Source organism: Falco biarmicus, chromosome 4, assembly GCF_023638135.1.
Source record: "Falco biarmicus isolate bFalBia1 chromosome 4, bFalBia1.pri, whole genome shotgun sequence".
Taxonomy (NCBI): domain Eukaryota; kingdom Metazoa; phylum Chordata; class Aves; order Falconiformes; family Falconidae; genus Falco; species Falco biarmicus.
The window spans coordinates 102,189,294-102,215,731 of record NC_079291.1 but is presented as its reverse complement, the minus strand read 5'-3'; the positions used below and the strand labels follow the sequence as shown (position 1 = coordinate 102,215,731).

General features: G+C 48.0%; 1 protein-coding gene across 1 annotated transcript; it reads right to left on the bottom strand.

Annotated features, from left to right (window-relative positions):
* Positions 1-4,894: 4,894 nt before the first annotated feature.
* On the bottom strand, positions 4,895-26,157 carry RAB7A (RAB7A, member RAS oncogene family). Its single transcript, XM_056336897.1, has 6 exons — positions 26,026-26,157; positions 8,953-9,013; positions 7,700-7,826; positions 6,668-6,886; positions 6,002-6,130; positions 4,895-5,841 (listed from the first exon to the last, which is right to left on the bottom strand). The coding sequence occupies exons 2-6, from the start codon at positions 9,003-9,005 to the stop codon at positions 5,746-5,748; spliced, it is 624 nt and encodes a 207-aa protein (XP_056192872.1). The 5' UTR covers positions 9,006-9,013; positions 26,026-26,157; the 3' UTR covers positions 4,895-5,745.
* Between the last annotated feature and the right edge of the window lie 281 nt (positions 26,158-26,438).

Here is a 26,438-nt window from a genome sequence, read left to right as displayed (position 1 = left end):
ACATAATACTCCTCTATCTCTATGTATGTATATATATGCACATCTATGCATTCTATATATAGACCACTGTTCTCACACACACTTCTCTCATTACATATATAGATGTATACTTGGAGCTGTTAACATTCACAATTCTCTTCCTATATGTACACCTACATATATTTATATGCATAAATACAGAGAGACAGCTGTTCACTCACACAATTACACAAATACCTCTTGCCACACACACGCATGCACACGGTTTCTATCATTCTATCTCCCCTCCATGTATAATCACTGGAGTGTATAAATATGTACAGTTGTATGCTTATATCTTGATATATATTCTCCGTCTATAGACATATGTAGAGAGCGCACAATACTTGTGCTCAAACACACAATACTGTCTCATTATAGCTATGCCTCTATAGAGAAATATATACATATACACTTACATAAAGACTGTTCACACATATTTCTCTTTGTATATGCATATATACATATATAATTAGAGAAAGCACTGCTTACACACACACATGCATATAGAGAGCAAGCGCATGCGAGCTGTGCACACACATGCATAATGCTCACTACCCGTGTACGCCTATATATATTTAGAAAGAGATAGAGAGCTCTGCACACACAAATTCTGGGGATACACCCATGCTGTGTTGTCCTCAGTCACACCCCTCTCCCTTGCTATAAATACATTCTGTCTCTCATATGGAGGGGAGGTGACCCCTCACTCACCCCCACATATATAAATATAAATATATATGTAGTCACCAAGAGAGCACTCTTCACACACACAGTAGTCTCTGTCGCTACATATACACATATACATGAATATATAATTTTATATGTTCATACATACATGGCATCCCCACATCTATACATATATCCTTAAAGGCACAATGCCCTCTCCCCGTGTGCATATGCATACGCATGCTTACAGAGTGTGAGCAAGAGCTGTTCACACATTGTTTCTCTTGCTATATATACACATGAGAGCGCGCACGCACTATTCACACACACAGCGCGTTCCCCATACCCCTGCCACATACACTTTATTTGTTTACTTATATATGTAACAAACTCTGTGTGTGTCTATTTTCTGTCATTCTCTCTGTCTTCCCCTCCTCCTCCCCTCCTGAGGGAGAGAAAAAGACCTGCACGGAGAATGGTAAAAAATATTACACACACACACCCCCAAAATGCATATAGGCTATGTATGTGTGTGAGGTTGAAGTCTCTCCCACCCTCTCTTCCACCCCCACGTATAATATCTAGGATGCATATACATATGCGTATGTATATACGTAGACAGAGCATGAGGGAGCCAGTCCTTCCCTCTTCCCAAATCACAGGTAGATATACCCATATCCACCTCTACATCGAATTTATTTAAATTTTTACTTATGTGCCTATTTAATTTTTCTCTCCCCGTCTCCCTCCCTCCCCCTTCTCTAAGAAACATAAAAATAGCTAAGCTACACACACGTACCCACACGTATATGACCCGTTTATGTATCTAAAACACTTAGAAATAGAAAATACATAAATATATTAAAATACATAAATAAAATATAAAAATATATATATTAAAACACACGTGTGTATAAATATAAAAAAATACGGAGGGTATCTGTGTGCAGACAAAGAAAAAACACATTTGCACACATACAAATACAAGCATAGAAGTATAAAATAATTTAAAATGTGTTAGTGTGTATGATCATGTCTGCTCTCCATAGATGGGGTCGATAGATAATACAGACGCATACGTTTTTATGTGTGTATATCTACACATTTGTATTTAAATGTTTTTTATAAAAATATATAAATAAAGTATACATGAGGGTAGCCATCATCTGTGTGTGATAACTTTTTCTCTCTCTGTATAGATATGTATATGGAGAAATAAATGCTTTGCGTTGCATATGCTTACACCATTAACCCTGCAACCATGTATGTCTCATAAATGGAAACCTGTAACACACACACACACGCTCCCCCGGCCCCTGTGTCCATGATGTCCTGGTTGTGCTCTTGCACCCCCTTGCTCTATCGCTCTGTGGCTCACAACAGATGTGTCTTGGTAAATATACACATACACACATCACTGCTTGTGTCAGTGTGTTCGGATATGTACACCACATACGTATTTTAGCGATACGTCTGTTTGTATCTGTGTACCTATAGAACCCTGAACATATTTTTGTGCTTCTGTCACACACTTACCTACAAGCACCCTGAAGTGCGTGTGGGGTGGAGGGTCCGTGCACACCCGGGTGCCGGGACAGGGGCAGCAGCGGGGGCGGCAGGGGTGGCCATTTGGGGGGCCAGGGCTGGCACCGTGCCCGCCCGTGGGGGCTGCAGCAGCAGGTGCTGGGCTGGCAGGGCTCCGACGGCGGGGTCAGGGCAGGGTGCAGCGCGGGGCACATCCAGCCCCAAAGGCCAGCCAGGTGCCACTACCAAGGCACACATGGAGCTTTCCCACCCTGGGCTTCGCAGCTGGGCATCTCCATGCTGCTTTCCATGCACCAGTAACAGCGGTCAGTTTTTCATTTTGCTGCTGCCGCTCCACCCCACTCCAGCCCCTGTGGCACAAATACAGTTGTACGATTCCCCAGCTTTCATGTTTGCACCAGCATCTTGCAAAATGCAGCTGCCTCTGCCAACAGCTCCAGCCCCTCGGTGGGGAGCAGCCACAGCCAAGCCCCACACCTGGCTGCCCTGCTGCTACCTCCATGGCCTTACCCACTGGCAGGGGCCCCGATCACACCACTTTTGCAAATTCAGGGCGCTGGTTGTAGCTATTGCTTATTACACTTGGTGTGGACTGGGGATCTGATCCCCTCCCCTCGCACCAGCCCGCCTCCCTCTTCTGGTCTCTCCCTCCTGCCCAGTCAGGACCTGGGCAAAGAGCAAAACCACCCACGGAGCTCAGCTGGCTCAGCACTCCGGTCAAACACTCCACCTCTTCCAGGACAAGGCTGCCTCTGCGATTCGCCCAGCAAGTGACCCTTGCACACATCATCGTAGCACCTGCAACTCACCAGGCAAAAAGGTCAGTAGAGAATAAAAGCCACAAGGCCTCACTGATGCTAGGGGCCGTTGTGAACAGTGGTTTTAAGCACGCTTGTACCCTGCAGGGACAATTAATCCAGCCAGCTTCTCCAGACCACAGCAACGAAAAGCAATTCTTGCAGGAACACCAGTCCCTTGTCTTTGACACCATCAGCCCCGAGTGCAACAGCAGGGCACTAACCCCCACACTGCTTGCCTCCTGCACTGGCTTTTGTACACATGCATATACATCATATTCCCACCTGCAAAACCATCAGTTTGTAGGTGGGTAAATGGAATCCTCCCCGTTATCACCCATAACATCTTGTGACAAGGAGCTCCACAGCTGTCCTGCCCACTGTGGAGTGCTCTCCCTTTGTCTTGTGTCACTGCCATTTTATTTAATTGGGTAGAAATTAAACACAGGGTCTCCTCAGGGCTCCTCCACAGCTGCACCACGCAGCCCTTCCAGCCTCAGCTCCACAACCCAAGCCCAAAGCAGCAGGAGGTAGGTACAGACCCTCCTCTTTCCCAAAAACATCACTTCAGAGTTATCATTCCCACCTCTCCCAGCTTGGCTTTCTCCACACCAGAACCGTATCTACAGAAAAACAAGCATGGAGTGATGCTTTAAATAGAGACGAGCAGAAGGTCCAAGTCTTTAAAAAAAGGTGCCGACAGGAAAGCGGTCCCACCAGGATACGTTGCTATTACAGAGTAGTTATTTGAAATTGATGTGGACAGCAAAAGCCTAGTCAAGTGAGAGAAAAGCATGACAGGTCAAAGCTGTAAAATAGGATATAGAGCACAAAAACTGTTAGAAGACTCTTGAAATAACTGGCCTCATTTCACTACACTTTGTTTTCCATCTTCCTGTGGGCACAGTAGTAGGGAGCTCAGCCTCGCTGAGTGCAGAGAGCCATGCCCAGCATCTAGAAAGTAAAGGCTTAACCTTTGACTAGGCTGGACCAAGGCAAGGTCCTCAGCTCTAAGATAACTCTGCCAGCATTGCCTCTCTTCCAGCTGAAGCACGGAACTGGTGAGCCGGGAAGGGCTCCTCCAAGTTGAGGGTAGCAAGAGCAACAGCACTGCCCTCCCCTCCACCCTTCCGCAAAGGCTTTTTGCGTGGCCAGGACAGGGCTGAAGGACAATGCCCATAACCGAGCCATCAGACCCAGCACCGTTCCTGCCCTGCAAGCAGCTTCAAGAGGAGCAGGGGGGCAGCTGCCCTGCTACAGCCTGGGGTCAGCCAAGCAAGCAGGGCCCGCTCAGCCCACTCCTGAAAACCAGTTTGGATGGCACAGACTAAATAGTAAGGAAGAAGCACAAACATCCTTCAATCAGCAAGCAGTGGCTTGCAGAAATGGTGACTAGACTGAGAAAGAAAGCATGTTAGTGAAGAGGAGAAAAAAAAAAAAAGTCAGAAACAGGAGTAAACAAGAAGGTTTGTTCTTGTTAAGTTTATTGGCATCATGTTTGTCTCTTTACATAAGAGCTCAGCCTACGTACTAGAATGTAGACCTCTGGAAAACAGGTAGAAGGGCTCCATTTAAGCAAGCTACAAACGCAAGAACAAATACCAGGAAGAAAGGAAGAAAGGAAGAAAGGAAAGGGACTAGATTGCCAAGTTTTTCCATACCAAAAATCCAGATTAGCAGTCAGTAAGAAGAAAGGGAAGATTCATAGTCCAGGTCATTCATCAAGAAACAGCTACCACAACCCAGGTGGGAGAGGAGCTCCATCCACAGTACAAAGAGCCACTGGGGCACCTCAGCTCTGGCTCCTTCTCGCGCTCGCTCCAGGATGTTAGGAGTTAAGCAGTAGGGGAGGTGAACAAATGAGGTCATTTCATAGCTGTATTTAATTTTAAATCCAATAATCCAGTGTGCATATCAATGCTGTTATGCAAATCTGAGAATTTAGATACAAGGAAGCCAGACAGATTTTCCAGAAGATGAAGCCTTTTTGGCCTCGAAACAAGAAGGCTTACATAGTTCATCTCTACTGTACAGAATACTGCCTCTATCTGGACTTTGTGTTGCTAGCACGCTGCAGTTCACAAGTGTCCTCCTCACTTTCTACACAATCTGTGTTTCAGTACTTGAACATGTATTTCAGGAATTTTACACTAATTTATACATTTTTAATTGGTTGCATATATTAACATGTACTATAAGATTTTTCCTAAAGAAGCATTACATAATACATGGATACTGTAAAAAGATCTGATTAGTTAAAAGTAACAAGCATTAACAGAGATACATACAAAACTCAACCTAGTTGGACTGAGTGCTGAGCTTGCAATGAACTATGGGTAATCAGCCTTTCCAGTTGCAGCCTTCACAGGGGAAAACACGAGACAGTTAAAAATGTATGTAACTTGTTACACAGATTACCTGTAAACAGTTTCTCTCCATTGGACACCTGGAATTAGATTCAGTTCCAAACATACCCAAGAGTTTCCATTTTAAACTAAGAGAAAGGTCTGTTACCGTGAAGTGTGATGTGGATGATGTGGGGACATGAGCTCTCAAGTGCGGGACTCAGACGCTCATGGGAGATGGGTGGAATTTGGCAGCTGGAGATGGAAATTTTTTTAAATTTCATTTTAAACACAGAAGAGGGGCTGTGTGTTTGAAGGCCTAAGTGTGATAATCATTTGTGAAGGACTGTGCTCAACCCCTCCCTCTCCCCTCAGCAGCTGCAGCTCTCCGCAGAAGCCTTCACTCGGTCATTCTTGTCTAGTTTGATGGGTTCAGGAAATTCATTGTAAAGCTCCACTTCGGTTTCCTAGTGAGAAAGAAGAGCCGAGTTAGTGCCACAGCTCTACAGACAGCTCCTAGCATGCAAGGAGCCATTCTTGGCTGGGGAAAGCTGTTGGAGAGTCCAAGGCTGCCTGCAGTAGCCCAGCCCAGCAGGCAGGACTGGCCCCCACCAGCCCCCTCCCTACCTGTTTAAGTGCGTTTCGTGCAATCGTCTGGAAAGCTTGTTCCACATTAATGGCCTCCTTGGCACTGGTTTCAAAGTAGGGGATGTTGTTTTTACTGTAGCACCAGGCTTGTGCCCTTTTTGTGGTGACCTGGGTGGACAGAGAGCAGCATCACCACCTTCAGCTAGGCAGGAAGGGGGTTTTACTTCCAGGGCCAGGCCAGAGACCCTTTATTATCCAACCTGAGCCAAGACAGCAGTTCTGATCTCGTTAAAACTACAGCCTTGATACAGAGCACAGGAGACTGCTGCCCACCACCAGATACACTCAGCCCTGAGGCAAGGAACACCATGCCCGAGGAAGATGAGACCACAGGGCACAGACCGCTCAGGTATCCACACAGCGGGGACCTGCTCGCATAGGAGTTTCTCAGCGACTCTGGAGGAGAATCGGCTCCTCTCCTTGCATCTACCTAGGAAACTGCTGCGATCCTTCCACCAGTGGGCAGGAGCATGCTGTGCACAGGGGTTTGACCTCTCCAGGCAGTAGAAACTCTTCCTTAGTGACACACAGCAGCTGAGCCACTCAAGCACCTCCCACTCCTGTTTCTCAGATAACCCTCCCACGTTCCTACAAGGTCTCCCACTCCCGGAATTTAAGGGGAGGCCAGCAAGTCCCACTACTCACTTGTCTGTTTTCTAGGTCAATCTTGTTTCCCAGCACAACAAAAGGAAAGTTCTCAGGATCCCTTGGACTGGCCTGAATGAGGAATTCGTCCCTCCAGCTGTCTAGGGTTTTGAATGTGTTGGGGGCCGTGACATCAAACACCAGCACACAGCAGTCCGCTCCCCTGTAGAAGGCAACTCCCAGAGACTGAAATCGTTCTTGTCCTGCTGTATCCCATATCTGGAGCAAAAGACAGGTCAGATAAGCCAGCTCTACTCCACATAGTCAGTCCATGGTTAGGGCATTCATTTCAAAACTCCCTACCAGACATCTACAGTCCCCAGCTAACCAGACAGGAGCACCCGAAGGCTTGAGAATTTCTGTAGGCACTATTACACCAGAGCCAGCAAAAGGAAGCCAGAAACACCCTTCTAAAGGTAGTGAACCTTTTTTGTGTTCAGCCTCAGCAAGGGACTTATCCTTGTTCTGGGCAAGCAGGACTTGGGTATTAGGGTCAGCGGGTGACCTGCCTGCAGTGCTGGGGTACACTTAGGTACCAGCACAGTCCAAACACCCCTGATGACTGCGAGGCAGCAAAAGCCTTGCTGCAGGCAGTCTCACCATGGAGAGATAAAAGCTTCAGATACTAGAGACATGCCTGGCAGGTTAACACTATACCCATAGGACTCAGGGTAGCACCAGTAGTCGTCCTGACTAAGGAGTCCTTTTCCAGCCCTTTCCAGTTCCTAAACACTAGGGAAGCAAACCTTTCTAATGAGATCTAGTTTACTGACAGTCAAACGCTAGTTTGTAAACTGGGCCTGCCCAATCTGCTCTTCGCTGAGGCCAAACTGGTACTTGGCTTTCCCTTGCACAGACCTGTAGAGAAGCCCAGCAGTACCTATGGCCAAGAGAAGTTCAGTGCAAAGAAGGTTCGCACTGAGTACACTGATCCCTGCACCACTCTGGACTACACTAGAGCAGGTAATTCCACACGAGTGTGGTCCAGGCAGCCAGGTACCCCTTGCAGCAGGGAGCAGAGTTACCCCTTACCTGCATTGTCACTAGCCTGTCATCCACCATGACCTCTTTTGTCAGGAAGTCTGCGCCTATCGTAGCCTTGTACTGGTTACTGAATTTCTTGTTCACATACTGGTTCATGAGCGATGTCTTTCCCACCCTGTACAGAAAGACAAAAAGACTATGTAGGCTGTTTCTACAAGCGTGTGCATTAACCACCCTGAACAGAACATACCAGTGCCCTTTGCCTTCCACCATAGCACCCCTGGCCTTTCAACCAGGGAAAAATGCACCCGCCTCCACAAGAAGGTGCTTTTACATCAGTAGATGCTGAACCAACACACTGAGTAAGAGCATTAGCTACCTAAGGATACAAAGGATTACAGTATTGAGAAACCTTGTTTCCCCATCAGTAATCTGATCCCCAGGAAGCAGTATGCATCACATTATCATCATGAGGGCAATTCTGGAAGAAGATGAAGTGCCCCAGAGAAACCCATCAGAAACGGTCACCTTCAGCCTCTGCAGAATGAAGGGGTGGAAGAACAGACAATCTCAGCTGGCAACAACCCACATACACATCTGCTAGGCACCCAGAGGTGGGGATCCTCCCATGAGAGCCAGCTTAGAAGCTCACATGGCCTCTCAGCAGCTGAGAAACACCCCCCGATCGACAGCTTGCTGGACACCGTGGTCCCTGATCAACAGCCTGCTGGACACCGTGGTATAAATAAACTTTATGTCACGGGAGTTCGGTTACAGCCTGCAGGGCAAGTAACCTGCAAGAGCAGAGCAGGCTCCTGCTGCTGACCAGCTCAGAGCAAAGCCTTTCACTCCAAGGGGCAGGCTCTAGCCATATCAGACAGAAGCTAAGCAGATGGCTCACTATAAACAGTCTCTGACAGAGGCAGAGTTTTCAGAAATCACCTAAGACTGCTTACTAGCAGTTTTGGGATTTTAATTTTTTTGATTTAAGTGAAATGCTCATTTCAACACCACACATCCTCCTTGCAGAAAGGCTATCCAGTTCTGCTACTGGAGTCATCTGCCCACTGCATTTTCATCATTTATTATTGTGATAGGACTTCAAGATGTTGAACCGTGGGAATGCATTCAGGACAGCATGGTGAGGAGTTCTTAAAGCCATAAAGTAACACACCTATCTGAGGATGCAAAATATCTCCTCCCAGCACTGCTGGTTACTTACAGAGCATCCAGGCTCCCACTAGGCAAGAGCACTGCTCCAGTCAGATGCAGATAGGCAGCTTAAAGGCTCCTCCACTTACCCAGAGTCTCCAAGGATGATGACTTTCAGTAACACTTTCTTCCTAGAAGTCATCTTTTACCCTAGAAAGGAAAAGGAACAATTCCATCAGATACATCACTTCTCAGGACAAAAAGCAGCAAGTCTGCAGTCTGAGAAACCCGATTCCCAGCAAGGAGCCAGCAACATGCAGAGTCCAGCACCCCTGAAACCAGACTCCTTCAATTCAAGAGGCAGTACTTGAGCACTAACCAGGTGTTTGCCCATTTCATAGGCAGAGCCATGCCAGACCAGTAGTGGCAACTTAATACCAACAGATAAGCGAGCCAAGCACTTGGCCTTTACAGTCCATTTTGGGGCCTATTTCCAGGCCATTTAGCAGTTATCTACTAGCCTAGGGCATCTCCCATAGCCCTACTGGAGGAAATTAACTAAAGCATATCAGCCCCCAACACAGGCCAACTCTTACACACACTACCAAGTGAGATGTAAACAAGGATGTGTCTAATAAGATAATCGCTTTTTTTGTGCTGTTCAGTAGTTTCGCAGTAGGAAAAAAGTGGGCTTCCTTCACCTTCAGATTCAGCTTGGAGAAGCAATAGCTTTCTCTAGCAGCTGTGCTTTGTGGAAGCATTAAGCCCCAAGGATACACTGTGGTTGGAACAGTTGCAACACAACCACACAGGCCAGCTGAACAGCTGAATTACAAGGCAAACTGCTTTTTTTTTTTTTTAAACCAGACTACACAGCTTTGCTGAGAGCATGTGAAGCTAACTACTGCCACCTCACCTTCAGTGGAAGGCCATGTAAGGCTACAGTGACAAACCTCACAACAATCGGTCTATTGCTCTGTTAAACAAGGAGTTTTTAGTTTAGTTTCATCCTGCCACGACTCCAGTCTACTTTATAGGCTACTAATGGTCCATCCAATTAGCACGAGTGAGAGCTGAGCTCCAGAGATCCACACTCTTACTTGTTCCCAGGTCTCCTTCAGGTAAGTGAAGAAGCTTCAAATACAACAGCTGCAGCAGGCCTGAAATACACTTCTGGATGTGCTTTAGCATAGTGAGAGCAAGTATGAAGTCCTTCTATGAATGGTTGAAGATGTCCTTCCTACCACAAGGCCCTTCTCTCCACCTCTGGGGAGGTGATGGGACAAACCATTCTTAGGTACTCAGGCTTAAATCAGGTCACAGATCCTGGTTTGGTACTGACCTGGTCTGCAACACAGACTCCTTGGCTTTCACTGAGAAGCCCTGCAGGTTCTGTACAGCAAGAGGATCCAAAAGATGGTTATAGCTGTGCTACATGTATTAAGGTCTTATATGGGGACTTGGTTACCTTAAAACTACCCTACACTACATCCATTGCACCACATAGCTACTCTTCAGAAGCTATTCCCCACTTGCACAGCTAAAGAAGCCTTCACTTCTACAACATGGATACACACACCTTCCGTGCAGCTCAGTTCCTGAGGATATAACAGCCTAAGCTGCTAGACAACTGCAACCTGCTTCATCCCACTACTACTGGAGGTAACATGCTACAAGCTGTAAAAGCCTCTTACTAGATGCAGAGTCCAGTTGCAAAAGGTCTTATTTATCCCAAGCTTTGAGTGTTAGAATACATGCGGTCTTTTAGACTCTGCCAGCAGCGAATGCTGCAGAAGCTCAAGTCCTCCTGTGGCTGCCACAGGTAGTGCTGCCCTTACAGCTACACCTTGTTGGACTGCACCCAGCTCACAATCATAGGATCATTTAAGTTGTGAAAGAAGGTGAAGACTGAGTCCAACCCTTAACACTGCCAAGCCCACCACTAAACATGTCCTTAAGTGCCACATCTACACGTCTTTTAAATACCCCCAGCGGTGGTGACTCAACCACCTCCCTGGACAGCCTGTTCCAGCGCTCAACAACTCCTTCAGTGAAGAAATTTTTCCTAATATCCAATCTAACCACCCCCACCCACCCACCCACCCCCCCCCCCCCCCCGGCACAACTTGAGGCCATTTCTTCTTGTCCTATCTCTTGTTACCTGGGAGAAGAGACAACCACCACTCCATCCCAATCTCCTTTCAGGCAGTTGCAGAGAGCGATAAGGTCCCCCCGAGCCTCTTTCTCTCCCAGCTGAACAACCCCAGTTCCCTCATCTGCTCCTCCTAAGCCTTGTGCCCTAGACCCGTCCCCAGCGTCCTTCTCTGGGCACATTCCAGCACCTCAACATCCCTCTTGCAGCGAGGGCTCCAATACTGAACACAGTATTCAAGCTGCAGCCTCCCCAGTGCCGAGTGCAGAGGGACAGTCACTGCCCTGGTCCTGCTGGCCACACCGTTCCTGATACAAGCCAGGATGCTGTTGGCCACTGGGCACACGGCTGGCTCACATTCAGCTGGCCATCAACCAACATCCCCAGGCCCTCTTCTACCAGACACCTTTCCAGCCTCTCTCCCAAGCCTGTAGCGTTGTGTGGGATTGTTGTGCCCCCAGTGCAGGACCCAGCACTCAGCCTTGCTCAACCTCATACCATTGGCCTCAGCCCATCGGCCCAGCCTGCCCAGACCCCTCTGCAGAGCCTCCTGCCCTCCAGCAGATCAACACTCCCCCCCAGCTTGGTGTTGTCTGCAAACTTACTGAGGGTGCACTCGATCCCCTCGTCCAGGTCATCATTCTCTCAGGATGATCTGCTCCATAACCTCTCTCAGTACCAAGGTCAGGCTGACAGGCCTGTAGCTCCCCGGATCCTCCTTCCAGCCCCTCTTGTAGATGGTGTCACATTTGCCAACCTCCAGTCTGCTGGGGCCTCCCTGGTGAGCCAGGGCTGCTGATAAATGAAAGTGGCTCAGTGAACACTTTCACCAGCTCCCTCAGTACCCTCAGGGGGATCCCATCCTGCCCCATAGACTCATGTGGGTCTAAGTGGTGTAGCAGGTTGCTGACCACTCCCCCTCCTATTACAAGGGCTTCATTCTGCTCCCTGTCCCTGTCTTGCAGAGCAATGGGCCACATACCCGGACCAGTTGTTACTGGTCTTACTAACAAAGACTGAGGCAGAGAAGGTATCAAGTACCTCATCCTTTTCCTCATCCCTTGTACTATGTGTGTCTGCCCTGCCCCAAATCCAATGAAGGATGGAGATTTGCTCTCCTTTTAGTTGCTAGTGTATTCACACAGACATATGGTTTTATGGCAGTAGCCAGATTACATTTGGTGGGGCTTTGCCCCTTCCAATTTTCTCCTTGCATAACCTCACAACATCCTTATAGTACTCACGCATCTAGTGATACATCTAGTTGGGAAAAACTGTTAAGATAACAGCCAGAGGCTGCCGAGTGAATAGCAGTGGCAGGCCACCCATAGAGCTCATGCTATCCTTAGATGGGTGTTAACAGATGACAGAGCCTGCACAGGACAGTTTCTCCAAGGGTAAACACCTCTCCTTTCCACAGCATCTATGCTGGACTGCCTTGCTCAATGATCCAGCTGGCAGCACAGCTATACTTGCAAAGATATAGCTAGCTGAAAGTTGTCAACAACCCCAACATTTCATCCTGCTTCTGGTCTTGCCAAGGTCCACAAGCTATAGCTCGTTTCCTCTACAGCCATGGGGACAACAGACCATGTAAGGTCCTTCAAGCAGACTGAACCTCCTGTGTTTCCCAAGTGCACAGCACAAGTGACACTTGTGCTAGCCGAGCCAGAGACTTCTGCAGCACAATTGGCTTGGAGCAAGAAGCAAGGGAACAGAGCTTTGAAACAGCTTAAAGACAACTGCGTACACCAAACTGTAGAGGAAAACATCAGGTTTTCAGGTCCAGTATGAGAATCACCTGTTTTCCTCAGGACAGACCAAAACTCACCCTGAAAGTGACTATGCCGGAGCCCAGCATGTACAGCTTCTATTTTCTTCTGAATGTTTTCAATATTACTTGCCATTGGCTGCTGCAGCTCACTGCTTCCTGGTATTCAAAGCAGCTTTGGACAAGCTGGCACTAGTTCTCATGCTCAGGAAGGGATTTGCAGAGCCCTAAAATACACCACTAAATCACACTGGATGCTTAGCACCCAAGTTCAACACAGTCTGAAGTCCCACTATGAAGGGAGGGGAAACTGTTGTCAAGTCTCATTACCTTGGAAGTAGCTCAGCTGAGCAGGCACCTGCAGACATGGGAACAACGTCTGAGTCACTAACACTGCCTTCTTGTCATAGCTGATGGGCTGCCCCATCATGTGAAGGGCTATTACTGCCTCACAAACACCAGTCAGGCAGTACACTCAGCTTCCATCCCAGGTGATGGAACGGATATGAGCCATAGCACAGAAGGAGCTGCCTCAGCTTGGTATTTGGTTTGGGCCATGAGACAGTGAGGAACTCCAGTCCTACCAGGGGCCAGCAGTGGACATTACTCAGAGCTTCCCACCCCCTGTTCTACTAGGCAGTCGATGGGTCAAGCCCTCAATCTTCTCATTACAGGTATAAACAGACCAACACTTCAGAGTTACTCCTTGCCAAGTACAAGAGATCTTGCCTTTGGAGAGGAGACCACATTTGCAGGTCTTGGAGGAAGCACCAGTGTTTGATCTCCTGGAGCTTTCCTACAGAAGGAAACCACTCTAAGTTTAAGTAGCATCAGGTTGCTCTCTACAGCACCACCTTTGCCATTTCCCCCTTATCCTTACCATGTTCTGTGTGGCTGAGCAGGTCTCCAGCTCTAAAGCAGCTGTTTATGCTTAACAGAGCTCTGACTGCTCCTAGTGAGATCCTCACTCTAGACAGATTGAAGACATCCTCATTATCTTAATGGGGGTTTCTTATGAAGCAACCTAAAGGGTCAAACTACTGCAAGGACAGGATACCATGCCTCCTCCAATACTTGCTTCCAGCCACAGTGTGTTTAACAAGCCAAGGTACTAGAAGCAGAAGACACTAGAGCTCTCTGAGGATCCTGTAAGTAAAAGCCTTACTACAATCTCCTTAGCACCATGCAAAGGATTTTGGTGACTTCAGCTCATACTAAGCCAAAAGCAAATACAATGTCTTCATGGTAGAGGATGCTTCCACACACTGCAGTTCAAGTAAGCTCAGAAATACCGCAGTCGATCCTGGTTACAGCATGCCACCTGCTGTGTCAGTAGAACAAGGTGCAATGAATGAATGAACCCTTGGTCAGGTTCAGTACTCAAAGATCTGCTTGCCTGAAGTCAGAGGCAATTTATGATTACTCCCTTGTTAACACCGGCTGTTTCTCACATTACACGACACTGAGTAGGTTCATTTCTGCCTTTCATCCCAGAAACAGAGCCCACATACATGCTATAAGCTATGCAGATCTTGTTTCTGGTGAACCTTGCTAGTACAAAAATCAACTGAAGATCAAGAAGAATATAGCTTTAGCTCACAGATGAAGCAGGTTTGGATACCTGAAGGAGCAATTTAGTTGACATGAGGAGTTTCTCTAGTCACACCTACAAGAAACATTACTGAGCTAAGCTGAGATGTAGGCTGTGCAGGATTTCACCCATGCTCTTGCAACGAGCAAGCTCAGCTTGAGACCACCAGATTAGAACCGTGATAGTGCTGAGTTAGTGGTATCCAAATCCAAAACTACTTTGCACAATATATGCAGCTTGTCTTGCTTTATAAGATTTGGTACGATTAATCTAGAGCAGCATCCTGTACAAGTCACATAAGCCCTTAAGATGGCACTGTGCAAGCTCACATAGGGCTCACATCCAGTCCCAGGAGCACTTCTGAACACACACTTCCTTTTTCAGAGATATCATGAAGAAAAACTTGTTTGTTAAGATTTGATCCAAGACATCAGTTCTGTTTTACATTGTGTGAAGTCTCTTGTAGTGAGGTCACCTGCATGAATGCTCAGAACACAGCCTACCAGCATACCCAGCTAGCCCTGCTCAGGAACTGGCAGAAGCTTCCAGTCAGGAGACCAGTGAGCATCATTCCTCCTCCTGGCTTAAGTGGTGCCAGAGGAATGACACAGCTGCCTAATACAGGAAAGGGGTCCTTCCACTCTTTTTTTAATGGCAATCCCTCTAAGCAAACTAGCCATAACAGTTTGTTGACCCTCATGAGATAAGCCTGACATAGCATGTTCTCACCCACAGTAGCATTACTACCTTTGTAAGGCTGGCCTGCTGAGGCAGCAAGGGAGAAACCGTAACATCTGACCTGTAAATGTTACTGGCTTAACCGATCTGAAGGGAAGGGTCAAGAGCTATCCTATGAAGCTCCATAGTGCCACAGCTCCTCAGATGCAAGAGGAAATAAAGCCTATGCCAAATCTAATTAGGCTTCCCTTGTTGCTTCAGAGTACATTACTACTGTCCTTTCACTTGCTATATTAAGACAGCCGCTTTGAATTAAGGCATAAATGGATGGTTAAGGATTCCTTAGAGATGTTAACATGTGTCAAGTCACAATGCAGGCATTTTAATATTAATTAGGTTGGTAGAAATGAAGAACAGTAGCAGCTTGCATTGATGGCCCACCAGCTCCTTGGATAAGCTATCCTTTAACAGAAGTAGACCTCACAATAAGGACACCCCGTTAAGTTGCTCATTGACCATTTTAGTATGAAAATAGCTAGCCTTAGGGGGAGAATCTCACCTCCACGGAAGACAGACAACAGCTCCCTAAGCAGCAGCATATCCATACCCGTTTTGAACCTTCTGACAAGCTGCTGGAGCAGTCCTTACTGTTGCAGCTTTGCTATGAAACAGTTCAAATCACAATCCTAACAAAGAACCAAAGCATGTTTACACAGAGGCCAGAAGAACTGGGACATTTGGCCAGGAGTTCCCTGCTCCTACAACCACCAGTCTGCCATCTGCATCTTCCACCAGAAACCAGCTAAATGCTGAAGCAAGACCATGCCTCTCTCCTGGTGTCCTTTGCCAGGGATATTTATTACTATGCCAACAAGGTGCCAGCAGCAGGTGAGCAAGCATCAAGCAGAGCTAAACTTACTGCAGCACTGAGGAATACCTAGTTCTGCACCCCTGTCCAGGCACACAGCACAGGAGTAAACAGATGTTCCACAAAGGCATATCTGAACATGAAGCACTGCAGGTCTGGTCTAGGTGTTGTGGCTGATAAGCAGAGCATTCACTTCTCCACTGTATCAAACAAAAATATAGTTAAGTACTCCATTAGGGGATACCACACACTGCAGTGGACTCGCCACAATGACCAGACTGAGAAGACAGCCACACTTGAACACTGGAAGAACTTCCTGTCCTAACACACAGGAAAAGTATCCGAAAATGCAGCTAAGTGTGTTTCTGACACAGGAACGCCACCTCTGCTCACTCTTCTCTTGCATGGGGGAGGCTGCAAAGCATTAAGTCTCTGTACTACACCAGAAAGCTATTTTTACACACACACAGAGACCAATGGTTCTGCATTTCTTCAAGGAAACTGAAGCTGGAAGAATGATTCAGGACCAGCTCAGTCAGACTGAACCAGTTCCTTCCCAGAAGCAGCAAGTTCCCTAGCATGTTTGTCACCTCAGGGGGGTATGTCTGCTTAGACCTTCAGCCACTGAAATGAGATGCTCACTGGATGTTTATCCTGGTCTTACAGGATCAAGCACACCAGACAGGCATATATCACTTGCCCTGTAGTCATGCTGTACCCTGCCATGATTTTTCAAGCCAAGTTTAGCTGAGGCTTTGAGGAGATGTGAATTTGTTCCAACTGAGCTACCCTGAACAAGGCCTCGTCTGGAGGAAAGGCCGATAGCCTCCGATTGCCATCGGCTGACCAGGATCACAGGTCCCATTTGCAGAGTACCAAGACACCCTTTGTATTGAAGCCTCAATCTCCAATTGCAGCAGGAACTCAAGGTGGAGCTGAACAAATTTGACCAATACAATTTAACAAGAACAGCTTGGTTCCAAATACCTGGCCACACAGACATTGTTAACGAGGTGTCTGCTAATGCAAAGCTACACGTGACAGCCTGAGCAATTCAACACGAATGACCAGCAGATACCAACATTTAACATCTTGCATTCTTCCCAAGTGACACAACAGCCCACCAGTAAACAGAAGCCCTGTCCCTTCAGCTGGGAAAAAGCCAAGTGCCAGCCAGAGAACAATCAGCAGGAGCCGTTTCTTTCACACAAAAATGGCTTAAGAGGCGCCAAGCTGCCTTTAAGGAAGAAGCTAGAAATAAGCCTGCTTTGGTGTTTGTTCGTTCGGTTTTTTTGACTGCTACAGAGCCTGCGTATTTTCCTCACCAAATCCGAGTGCTCGACAAGTGGAACAAGTGCCTGGCATCCTCACACTGAGGACTGCTACAAAAGCACATGAAGATTTAACAGCAGATTCAGTCTTGTATCAAGAAGGGCTGCACAAGCAGGACAGTACCCTCTTCCATGCCCATGACAGGTTTACTAGTAGCTCAACATCCCCAGCTGGCTGCAAGATCCCATATAGGAAAGCTTCACATTTAGTGGGGACATGTGCTGGCTTTGTGCCTAAAAAGCAAATTAGGAACATCTTGCCATTTGGGTTGACAACTTGCAAGAACTGCTCTCTAAATAGGTTGCTTTTTAGGGCAACAGGCTCCTACAGTCCATAGTCAGAGGTGCTTTAGAGGTGTTTTCAGGCCTTGCTGATGCACCACAGAGCAGCTATCAAAGTAAAGCCCACACCAAAAGCAGCTGGCAAGATATTCCTGTGACAGCTTCACAGAAGGGTACACTCTAGCTACTGCTGTATCAGTAGCATCTCAAAACTGCTTTCCACCTCCTTCCTCCCCACACGATTATGTTGCTGTTCTAACCAACACATGTCCCTCCTGCTGGTACCCAGCCAAGAGCTTAAGCACAGCTCATCATTCCCTCCTCGGCTGCCTGCTACCTACTGCAGTTTCACCAAGAGCAGGCTTCTGTCCACTTGGTGCTTTTCCCAGACAGCCCTCTGAGGTAGGAATTACCTCTACTCAGGCAGCTGGGAGCCTCGGCTACAAATTAATTTTTGATACCTCATGTAAAACATTATATTGCAAGTTGTCAGGTGCAGGTATGCTGTCCAGTGTCTTCCACCCCCACCCAAGTCCTCAGCCAAAAGCTTCACCTTCTTTAAGAACAGCCTAGAACTTTTGATGCTTGCTAGCACACTGACACGGCTCAGATCAAAATAGAATCTTAAAACATGTTTCAGCATCCCAGAGGAACTGGATTTTTTAGACTACAGCTGTCTGCAGTAAGCTTCCACCTCATTTTGAGGGTGGAGTTGCAGCCTCCCATACCAGAGGAGCTGCTCTAGGACCAAATGAAGCTCAGGAACCAGCCAGCAACCACCAGCTACAGCTGAGGCACATGGCTTCTAGTTCAGGTCATTGGCTGCTTCAATGTGAGCACCAAACTGGCATGACATGCCAATAGCTAACTGACCTGGTCTGTGAGCTAACTACCAGATGGATACGACACCAGGCCCACAGATGCTCTGCTGCATCCTGTTGCTGGATAACATGCTCTTAAGACAGCTCAGGAGAGAATGATGGGGCAACATGCAACTTGGGGAAACATGTAGGACCCAGCTAGAAAGCAAAAGCTCTGGAACAGCTGTGAGCAGAATAGGCTCTTGGTGTGATCAAGGCAGCTCCAGAGCTGGTGCTGAGGAAGACACTCCTTTCAGTGGCAATAAGGTTTTAGCTTGCCCTCAGACATACCCTTCAAGCCTCAGCTGGGGGCTCTAGGACACATCCCAGCTGTGGGCAAGGGCTCATAGAGCTCCTTGGAAAAGTATATGCCAACGGCCAGTTTGCCAGAGTCCAGATACATGGAAGGCAGAAGCAATGCCACTGGTAGGAACCACGTCTGCAGTGGAATCACAGGACCCACACATGAGAAGGGGTCTGCCGCACCTGAGGTATCAGCTCAGCTGCGTGAGGGCTGAGATTTGGAGAGCACTGCATTCCTGAGAGGCACTGATGCATATGATCAGTCAGGCTCAAAGCCCAAGTTCTCAAACGCAAGTCCCCCAGCCCAAGCCTCACTGATTCACAGCCCTGTTACACCTCCCGGCATTTCTCCAGATCAGTTGTTTTATGCCTGCACAATGCTTAAATCCCAGATGTTGATCTGAACAAGCTTCTTGCTCTACAGCTGCCATTTGAGTCATGACTCTAGCCTGGAAAAGTCCAAACTATGTAGGACTAGCCCCCACCCCCACATCCAGGAAGGTATAAAGCTTAGAAACTGACAGTTTAGATATCACAGCATCTACCTTCTCTTGAGGGGATATCACGTTGATCTGACTACATGGTTTGAAAGTGGGAGCAAAACAAGCACAGAAATGTGTTTTCTTACAGCACTAAGGCAGATGTATCACTGCATGTTTAGTCAGACCACCAGTGTGCTTAGGAGCAATGGGAAAGGTCTGGAGATCATTTCTTGCTGTCTACAGGAACACTACTTTGTCCAGACTGCTGCTTAGCCTAAGATTACAGCAGCACATGTAGGCTCTTCTAGGTGATAGACACCCTGAGCCAAAGGGAGGAAGGGAAGGGAGTGCAGGAAGTGTCCCTGGCAATGCAGCCACCTATGCTGGACAGCCATCCTGGATGGTCACTTCACTCCTCAGCAACATGAGGACGATCATCTCCACAGCAGGTAGCATGCATTTTCAGACTGCAGCTGTATGCAGGACAGGAGTGCAGGAAGGCCCTTTAGAGCTAATGCCACACAGTAACAAGACCAGGATTCCCAGACAGAAAGCCCGCTGAAGTGGTAGTCTTCAGGCTTTAGGAAGGCAGCTCTGTGAGAAAGCCATACCCAGAAGCTTCACCGAAAGCTAGATGTTTCCAGTCATGAAGTTTCATAGTCCACCGGCTCCTCCAGCAGCTGAAGGGCCCTTGTATCACAGGATAACTTTCTCCCAGGAATGGGCAGACACATACAGAGCCCTAACAGGCTTATAGTGAGTGACTGAAGATCTTCAGCTACCCTTCTTTTGGAGGCTCAAGTTATGATGTCATCCAAGAATCAGTATTGCTGTGCCCCTGCCTTCCAGGGAGAAGCAGTTCCCCTGTAAATCCTACAGGATTTCAGGTAGTTCCCAGTTAATTTTCCCCAAGGATCAAGCTGTTACAAGAACAGGCATGCCTGCTTTAATACCCCTCCCCCTTTATCAAAGCAAGCTCAACTTCCCCTATTCTGCCCTGGGGGAGACAATCTCAGGATGTGGGAGGAGAGTTGAGCACATTGCTGGCTGCTGGGAGACACTAGGCAACAAGCCATGTGTCTTGACTAAGGGCCTTGCCTACGCAAAGCGTTTCAGCTATGCCAGTATAGCTTCCATATTGCCATGCCTCTACCAGAACAGTCTCCTTGGTGGAGAGCTTTCAAACCCAGCAAGACAAATCTTCTACTATTAACTGGAACATAGCTATAGTGCCCATACAGCCTTGTTTATACAGGAAAGTCTGTCAGCCTTTTGGCACACAGCCACCCAACCATTAGAGCCAACCAACAGTTTCAGTAACCCCTATACCAGTACCAATAGCCCAGCACGGTTCTCACATCAAGCCATGCCACTAAACACTATTTCCCTGTTACTTTCTATAAATCAAGCACAGTGCCAGCTGAGTTTTAATCCTCATATCCAGAAGATAAGGGTGACCAAATCAAAATACTGCCAGTCAGCCAATCCACTAAAACAGTAAAGTTGTCAGATATAGTAAAGATCTAACAGTATTTTTCAGGTACTCCGATTAGTTTCTAGTTTTGTCTACAGCTTCCTAAGGTTTCACACATTCCTGTCGTGCCTTCAGTTTTAGAAACACAAATAGGAGGTGTTGGATAACCTTTGCAGTGGTAAGCAAAGCACAGATCTTACACCTTGTCAGTGGTAAACAAGCCTTGTTTATCTATTCCTGGCTGCTAGCTTCCACCAGTTCCTAGAGGCTGGAAACAAGTGACTGAAGGGAGGCTGACCAAGGTTCAGGGCTTCAAGTGAAATCACGGCCCTCAGGAAGACTGCCAGGCCCTGTAGCTTACATCCAAGACTCAGATCCAAGAGTGAATATTGTCCCTCCTTCAGCACCAGCAGCTTGATAAACAGATAGGACAAATACTGATGAGAGATCCTACCGCCAGACAAGGAGGTGTAGATAAGTACAAGACCAACACTAATGGCAAAAACCTTGCTCCCGTACATCTATTCCAAGAGGTCCTGTTCTCAGCAATTAGTCTTCCAGAGAGAAGGCTTCCTCCAGGGCCAGGTTGCAATCTAAGAACTAAACCTTGATCTGCAAGCAGAACTCCTGATCCTACACACTCAATACCTCTTACTATGCTAATGCAGTTTGCAGAGCAGGAAGGACAAGTATTTCAGTACCAGTCCCAGGATGGGAGTGTAACAGGTAGCCTGCCTTGACAGCTGAGTCAGTGCCTAACAACGAATTCCTACTGTGGATACTGTTTCAGACATATTTCATACCTTCCTATCTCTTGCACAGATCATGCATTGATAATTTACCCGCTGAGCTATTCTCTTGATGAAGCTCCACAAGAGACAAAAAAACCCCAACAACTTACTGAAGTGGTGAGATTATGAGAGCAGTGCTAGTAAACTCCATCTCGGTGGGGGTGGGGGTGGGGGTTGATCAGGCCTAGGCATGCCTCAGCTACAACCATCTCACTGCTCATGCTCGAGACACTGTTACCACTGTGCCAGTTTGGACTTCAAATATTATCCATGTCTAGGAGCCAGCAGGAAAAGTGAGCTACAGAGCCAAGTGGCTCAACCCACTTGAGAGAAACAAGCACCAAGCAGGTTACTTTCAAGAGGATGCTGCTTCCCAGTTGGAAAGGGATCAAGGGTTCAGCACAGGCTTGTTAGATAAACTGGTAGCCCCAGCAACCAACATCCAGGTACTCCAACCAGGAAGCCTCTGAAGGCAGCTCCACCTGCCTGCTTTCACTTTTGTCCACCACTTCACTAGTCCTGCTTGTCCACCAAGTGATCGAAGTATGCAGTGATATAGGACCTCCAGAAAAATACTGTTTTCTTAATTGACAGCGTAAAGATCTACTTGATTTTATTCAGGAATTTCTGCTTGAAACTCATGCAAGTACAGTTAGATAAAATGCCAACTGAAGGTGACTAATTGTAAGTAGTTATGGTGAGGCAAGAGCAAGTCACTCACTACATCAAGTGCCTTCAAATTATACGAACAGGAATCTGTGCCACAAGTTAATACTTCAACCCCATCTCAAAGGCAGCGCACCCCTCCTGAAGTTTCGCTGCCCTTTGAAAACAGCCATGGCTTCAAGAACAGGTTCCCTTGCAAGCAAAGTCAAAGCTATTTGAGATCAGCTGTAAATCAGCACACTCCAGTGACCCTCACAAGCTTGCTTCCTCCCACCCCATCACTGACCGGCAGTTAGCAACAGCAGTGTTGACACAGCTTCCCCCATGGACAGCACGGAGCGCTCATTGCTGGCACCGGAGAGGAGCAGCAGTCTCGCAGGAACAGCGCTAACAGCAACAATGACATCACTACGGCAGATCTCCACCGAGCAGAAAATGCAGCAGCACACTGGGTTCAAGCACTGCATCCCCACCAACAGAGCGCAAAAGCTACAAGCACACTGGAAGCCAGAAAGTAACCATGTGATAGAGGGGTATTCCTTCACTGCCTGCTATTTCTGAACAGCACATGTGGAGTCACTGACCTTGGGCACTCATTTGGAAGTTTTATTCAAGGTGCATTTAAAGGGAAATGTAATCTTCAATAGGGCAGCTAACTGCAGGGCTGAATATGGTGTATTAACTATGCTTATTCCATTCATTATCCATATCTAATTCAGTTTTGAGATGCACAGCTCACATTTGGATTGTCGCTGCAGAAAGTGACCCATTTATCCTCAAAACCCACTGTCAAAACTTAACTACATCTGAAGGCAGACTGTTATATAGCAACTACAAAAGATCATTTTAGGAAGCTGCAGGGGGAAGCCAACTGAACTCCAACTCATCAGGCAATTAAACTGCAATTATCAAAACAATGCTGTGCAAGAATGAAGTACTTCAGCACCCGAAGGATACAGGACTGCTGGCAGACAAGCAGCGTGCAAGCATGCTAGTGCCCAGCCAAGTTCATCATTTAGGTTGGGTCTTATCCTGACTCCCTTCCATCAAGGCGACAAGCTTTAAATTACTCTACAGTTCCACAAGGGAATCTTGGATCCATCAGGCCCTAGTAACAAGGGTTACGAGCAGTTAGGGTCTCAGCTAAGGAGAAGCCCAGAAGACATTAGGGAATGCTGGCAGCATGCAAGGTGAGGGTTCTGTACTCATTTATCAAATGCCAATTTTTCTTTAGTTACTGAAGAAATTGCTACATTTTAACAGCAGGAACAGCTCTCAGAAAGTATCTCTGATCCCACAGATCCACCAGTTCTAGAGAATGCAAATATCCAGGTGCCCTATTCCACAGCCCTCACAGCTTGCCAGACACCTACCTCACAACAAAACATTTAAAACTGCACCCTCTAATAAAGCACAAGCAGCTCTGTTTACAGCCCAATGTCAAGTTCTGCATCAACTAGTCTCATTTTCACACAGAAGTCAGACCAGAACCCCAAACATGTTAGAGACAAAGCTATTTATAGTTTTGCACAGATGGTTTGACTGTAATTGTTATGTTTCCTCAAGGACAAGCTTTGCCAGAGATTTGCACCAACAGGTAATTCACATGACCTTCCAACACAGGAGTCTTAAAACAGAAGCTTTAAGAAGCCACTGCAGAAATTTAATCTGGTAGCCCTCTTGCCTGCAAACATTCATTTTGGGTAGTAAACCAAACACCATGGTATTTTCTCCAAGTGATTTCAGAGGAGAGCCTATAGCAGAGCTTGTACATTTTCCACTTCCAGTTAAGAATTCAATGTTATAATATGTCTGTGCTACTCAGCATAGTTTGATTCACTGGCAGAGCAAGGATGCCTGTAGTGTAGGCTCTGCAACACAGTTATTTAAATTCTTAACTTGGCACCTTTGCCTTTTAAGGTACAACTCAGCATGCCACGCTGAACTATTAGTAGGGTGTCTGAGGACACAGACCACTGCGTAACACCAAAAGGGAAAAGGAAAGTTTGATGTAGCTACTGCCTGGCATCTTACCAGTTATACTCCTCACTGCAGGTTAGGATATCAAGAAACTGCTATTGGATTTTAAGTCTTCCTTACCGAGGGGTCAGATTAACCCCATCTCAGAGCTTTTCTACACCAGAAGTAGAGAATTAACATAAGAGCACAAAAAAAACCACGGGGGTAGCGCTTGAAAGTAACAGTATTAGAGCTGCTTTGGATTGTAAGGACTCAGGCCAGGCATGGTGGGTCTACTCATTAGTTCATGGAGGGCAAGTCATGTGTTCAGTCAGCTGTTGGAAGTCACAAGGGGGAAGAGGGGGAAAACAGAAAAGAGAGACAAGTATACTCGTTCTTCCTGAATAAGTACAGCAAGGAAGCCTGATTATTTAACAGGGAATATTCAAATGACTCCACCCACTTTAACCTCAAAATACAGCCACTGAGAGAACAGGGTACGCTGACTCCAGCAGCCTGGCTCTACTGGAAGCGTAGCCAGGCTACAGCTTCTATCCTTCACTACTAGGACCACCTCAGTCCATGAACATTGTATAGCCGCAAATAAGCCTTTAAGTCATAGCCAAACACTGTGGCATAGCTGGTTATGTACGATTCCCCTAAAAAGAGAACTCTCCACTTCCCCCAGTCCCAGTTTCCACACAGATGGAGTGCTAGGCACAGGCCAGAGCTGGCTGGACAGTGGCAAGTGCCAGAAACTTTAAAGCTTCCATATTGGCAATTGTCAAACAAAGAACAGCTTGCTTACAGTTGAGAGGACTTTGTGTTGGGAGGTCATATGTTCTCAGTTTACAAATAAAAAACCTCATACACACATATCAACAGCTCTGCTTATCAGCGAGTATTTTTAGTCCTCAGGGAAATAATACTGAGAATTCTAGCGTTGACTTGAAGGGTTTAGAGTTACTGTGTAAGAGATACTCATTTTGATGAGTAAGTTACTCATCTTACTTCAGATTAAAACAGCCTTTTACAGCTGTTTTGCTATTAAACTAATCCCTCTATCTGTAGGGAAGGCAGTGCAGTTGTCTTAACTACAACAATTAGGTATTTCCATATTTATTAGTCTATATATACCTGGAGACTAGTAATGTATCTATCACTTAATTTACCTTATTATACACTCACCGCCAAAAGCACTTCTAACATGCACTCCAATATTTCTTAGAACTGACTCAGGCTTTACACACGCCGAGAGCTACTTTCGCAATAACTGCCAGTCTCTTCAGCCGCCTGTTTTGTCAATTTAATTGCTCCCAGGGCAGCCTGCCCATCTTAAAAGCGATATCCACTGACCACCCGGAGCACCATTTCACGCCCCCCCCGCCCCAGCGCTTCCCCAAAGACCAGCACTCGAGCCACCTTCGGCCACCAGCTGCCCCAAAGCCTCTTCAAGCTACGCGAGCAGCAGCACATGTCACAGACAATACGCTCCCCTTGCCGGGAGGCGCCACTTCGGGCCTCTTTAAACCTCTCAGGAAAGGAGGCTCCCACAAAGGCCTCGACAAACGCGCATCCCGGGGAAGGCCTACGGGTCTCTGCTCCGGAGCCCCTGCCCGGGCAGGCCCTCGCGGCCCAGCTGTATTGTTCCCGGGGAAGCCACAGGCCCGGGCCGGCTCCAGGGAGCTCGGCACCCGGCAGCACCGGCCGCCTGACCCTGCCGCGGGGACAGCCAAACACCGCCCCTCCCCGGCGGGCCGGACCCCGCTGAGCCCGCCCGCGATAGCGGGAAGGCAATGCCTCGCCCGCCGCCCCCCTGCAGAGGGGTCCCCGACCGACCGCCCCGGCTGCGGGGAGGGGCCCACAGCGGCGCCCCCCACCCAGCGTCTCCTACGGCCGGGGCGGAGCCGCCACTCCGCACCCCGAGCCCCGGCGGGAGGGGATTCCCTCCCTCCCTCCCTCCCTCCCTCCCCCGCCCCGCCCCGCACGACCCCAGCGCCCCGCAGGGCCTCACCTGGTGCGTGTGCCGCGGCGCCCGCCCGAGACTCACTGCCACCCCCCGCTCGCCTCGGTCGGCTTTAATGGGCCCAACCGCCTCCCCGCTTTCACTTCCGCCTCCCCCCCGACAACTTCCGGTCACGGGGCCCGCCCGCTGGCCCTGACGTCAGCACGCCGCCCGGCAGCCGGCGGGGGGGTTGGTGGTGGAAGGGGTGTGGTGGCACGCGCGTCACGTGACCGCGGGCTCTCGGCCGCCATCTTGGGTCGCCGAGGCAGCCGCGTAGCCGCGCCCCGTACCGGCTCTGGGGCCCGGCTGCCTCCCGCTGGAACCGGCAGCTTCTCCGCGGGAGGCGGGCCCGGGCCGAGCGCGCCTGTTGGGAGCCCAGATGGTGCCTGTGGTACCGCACAAGCCGCTGTGCCCGCCCTAGC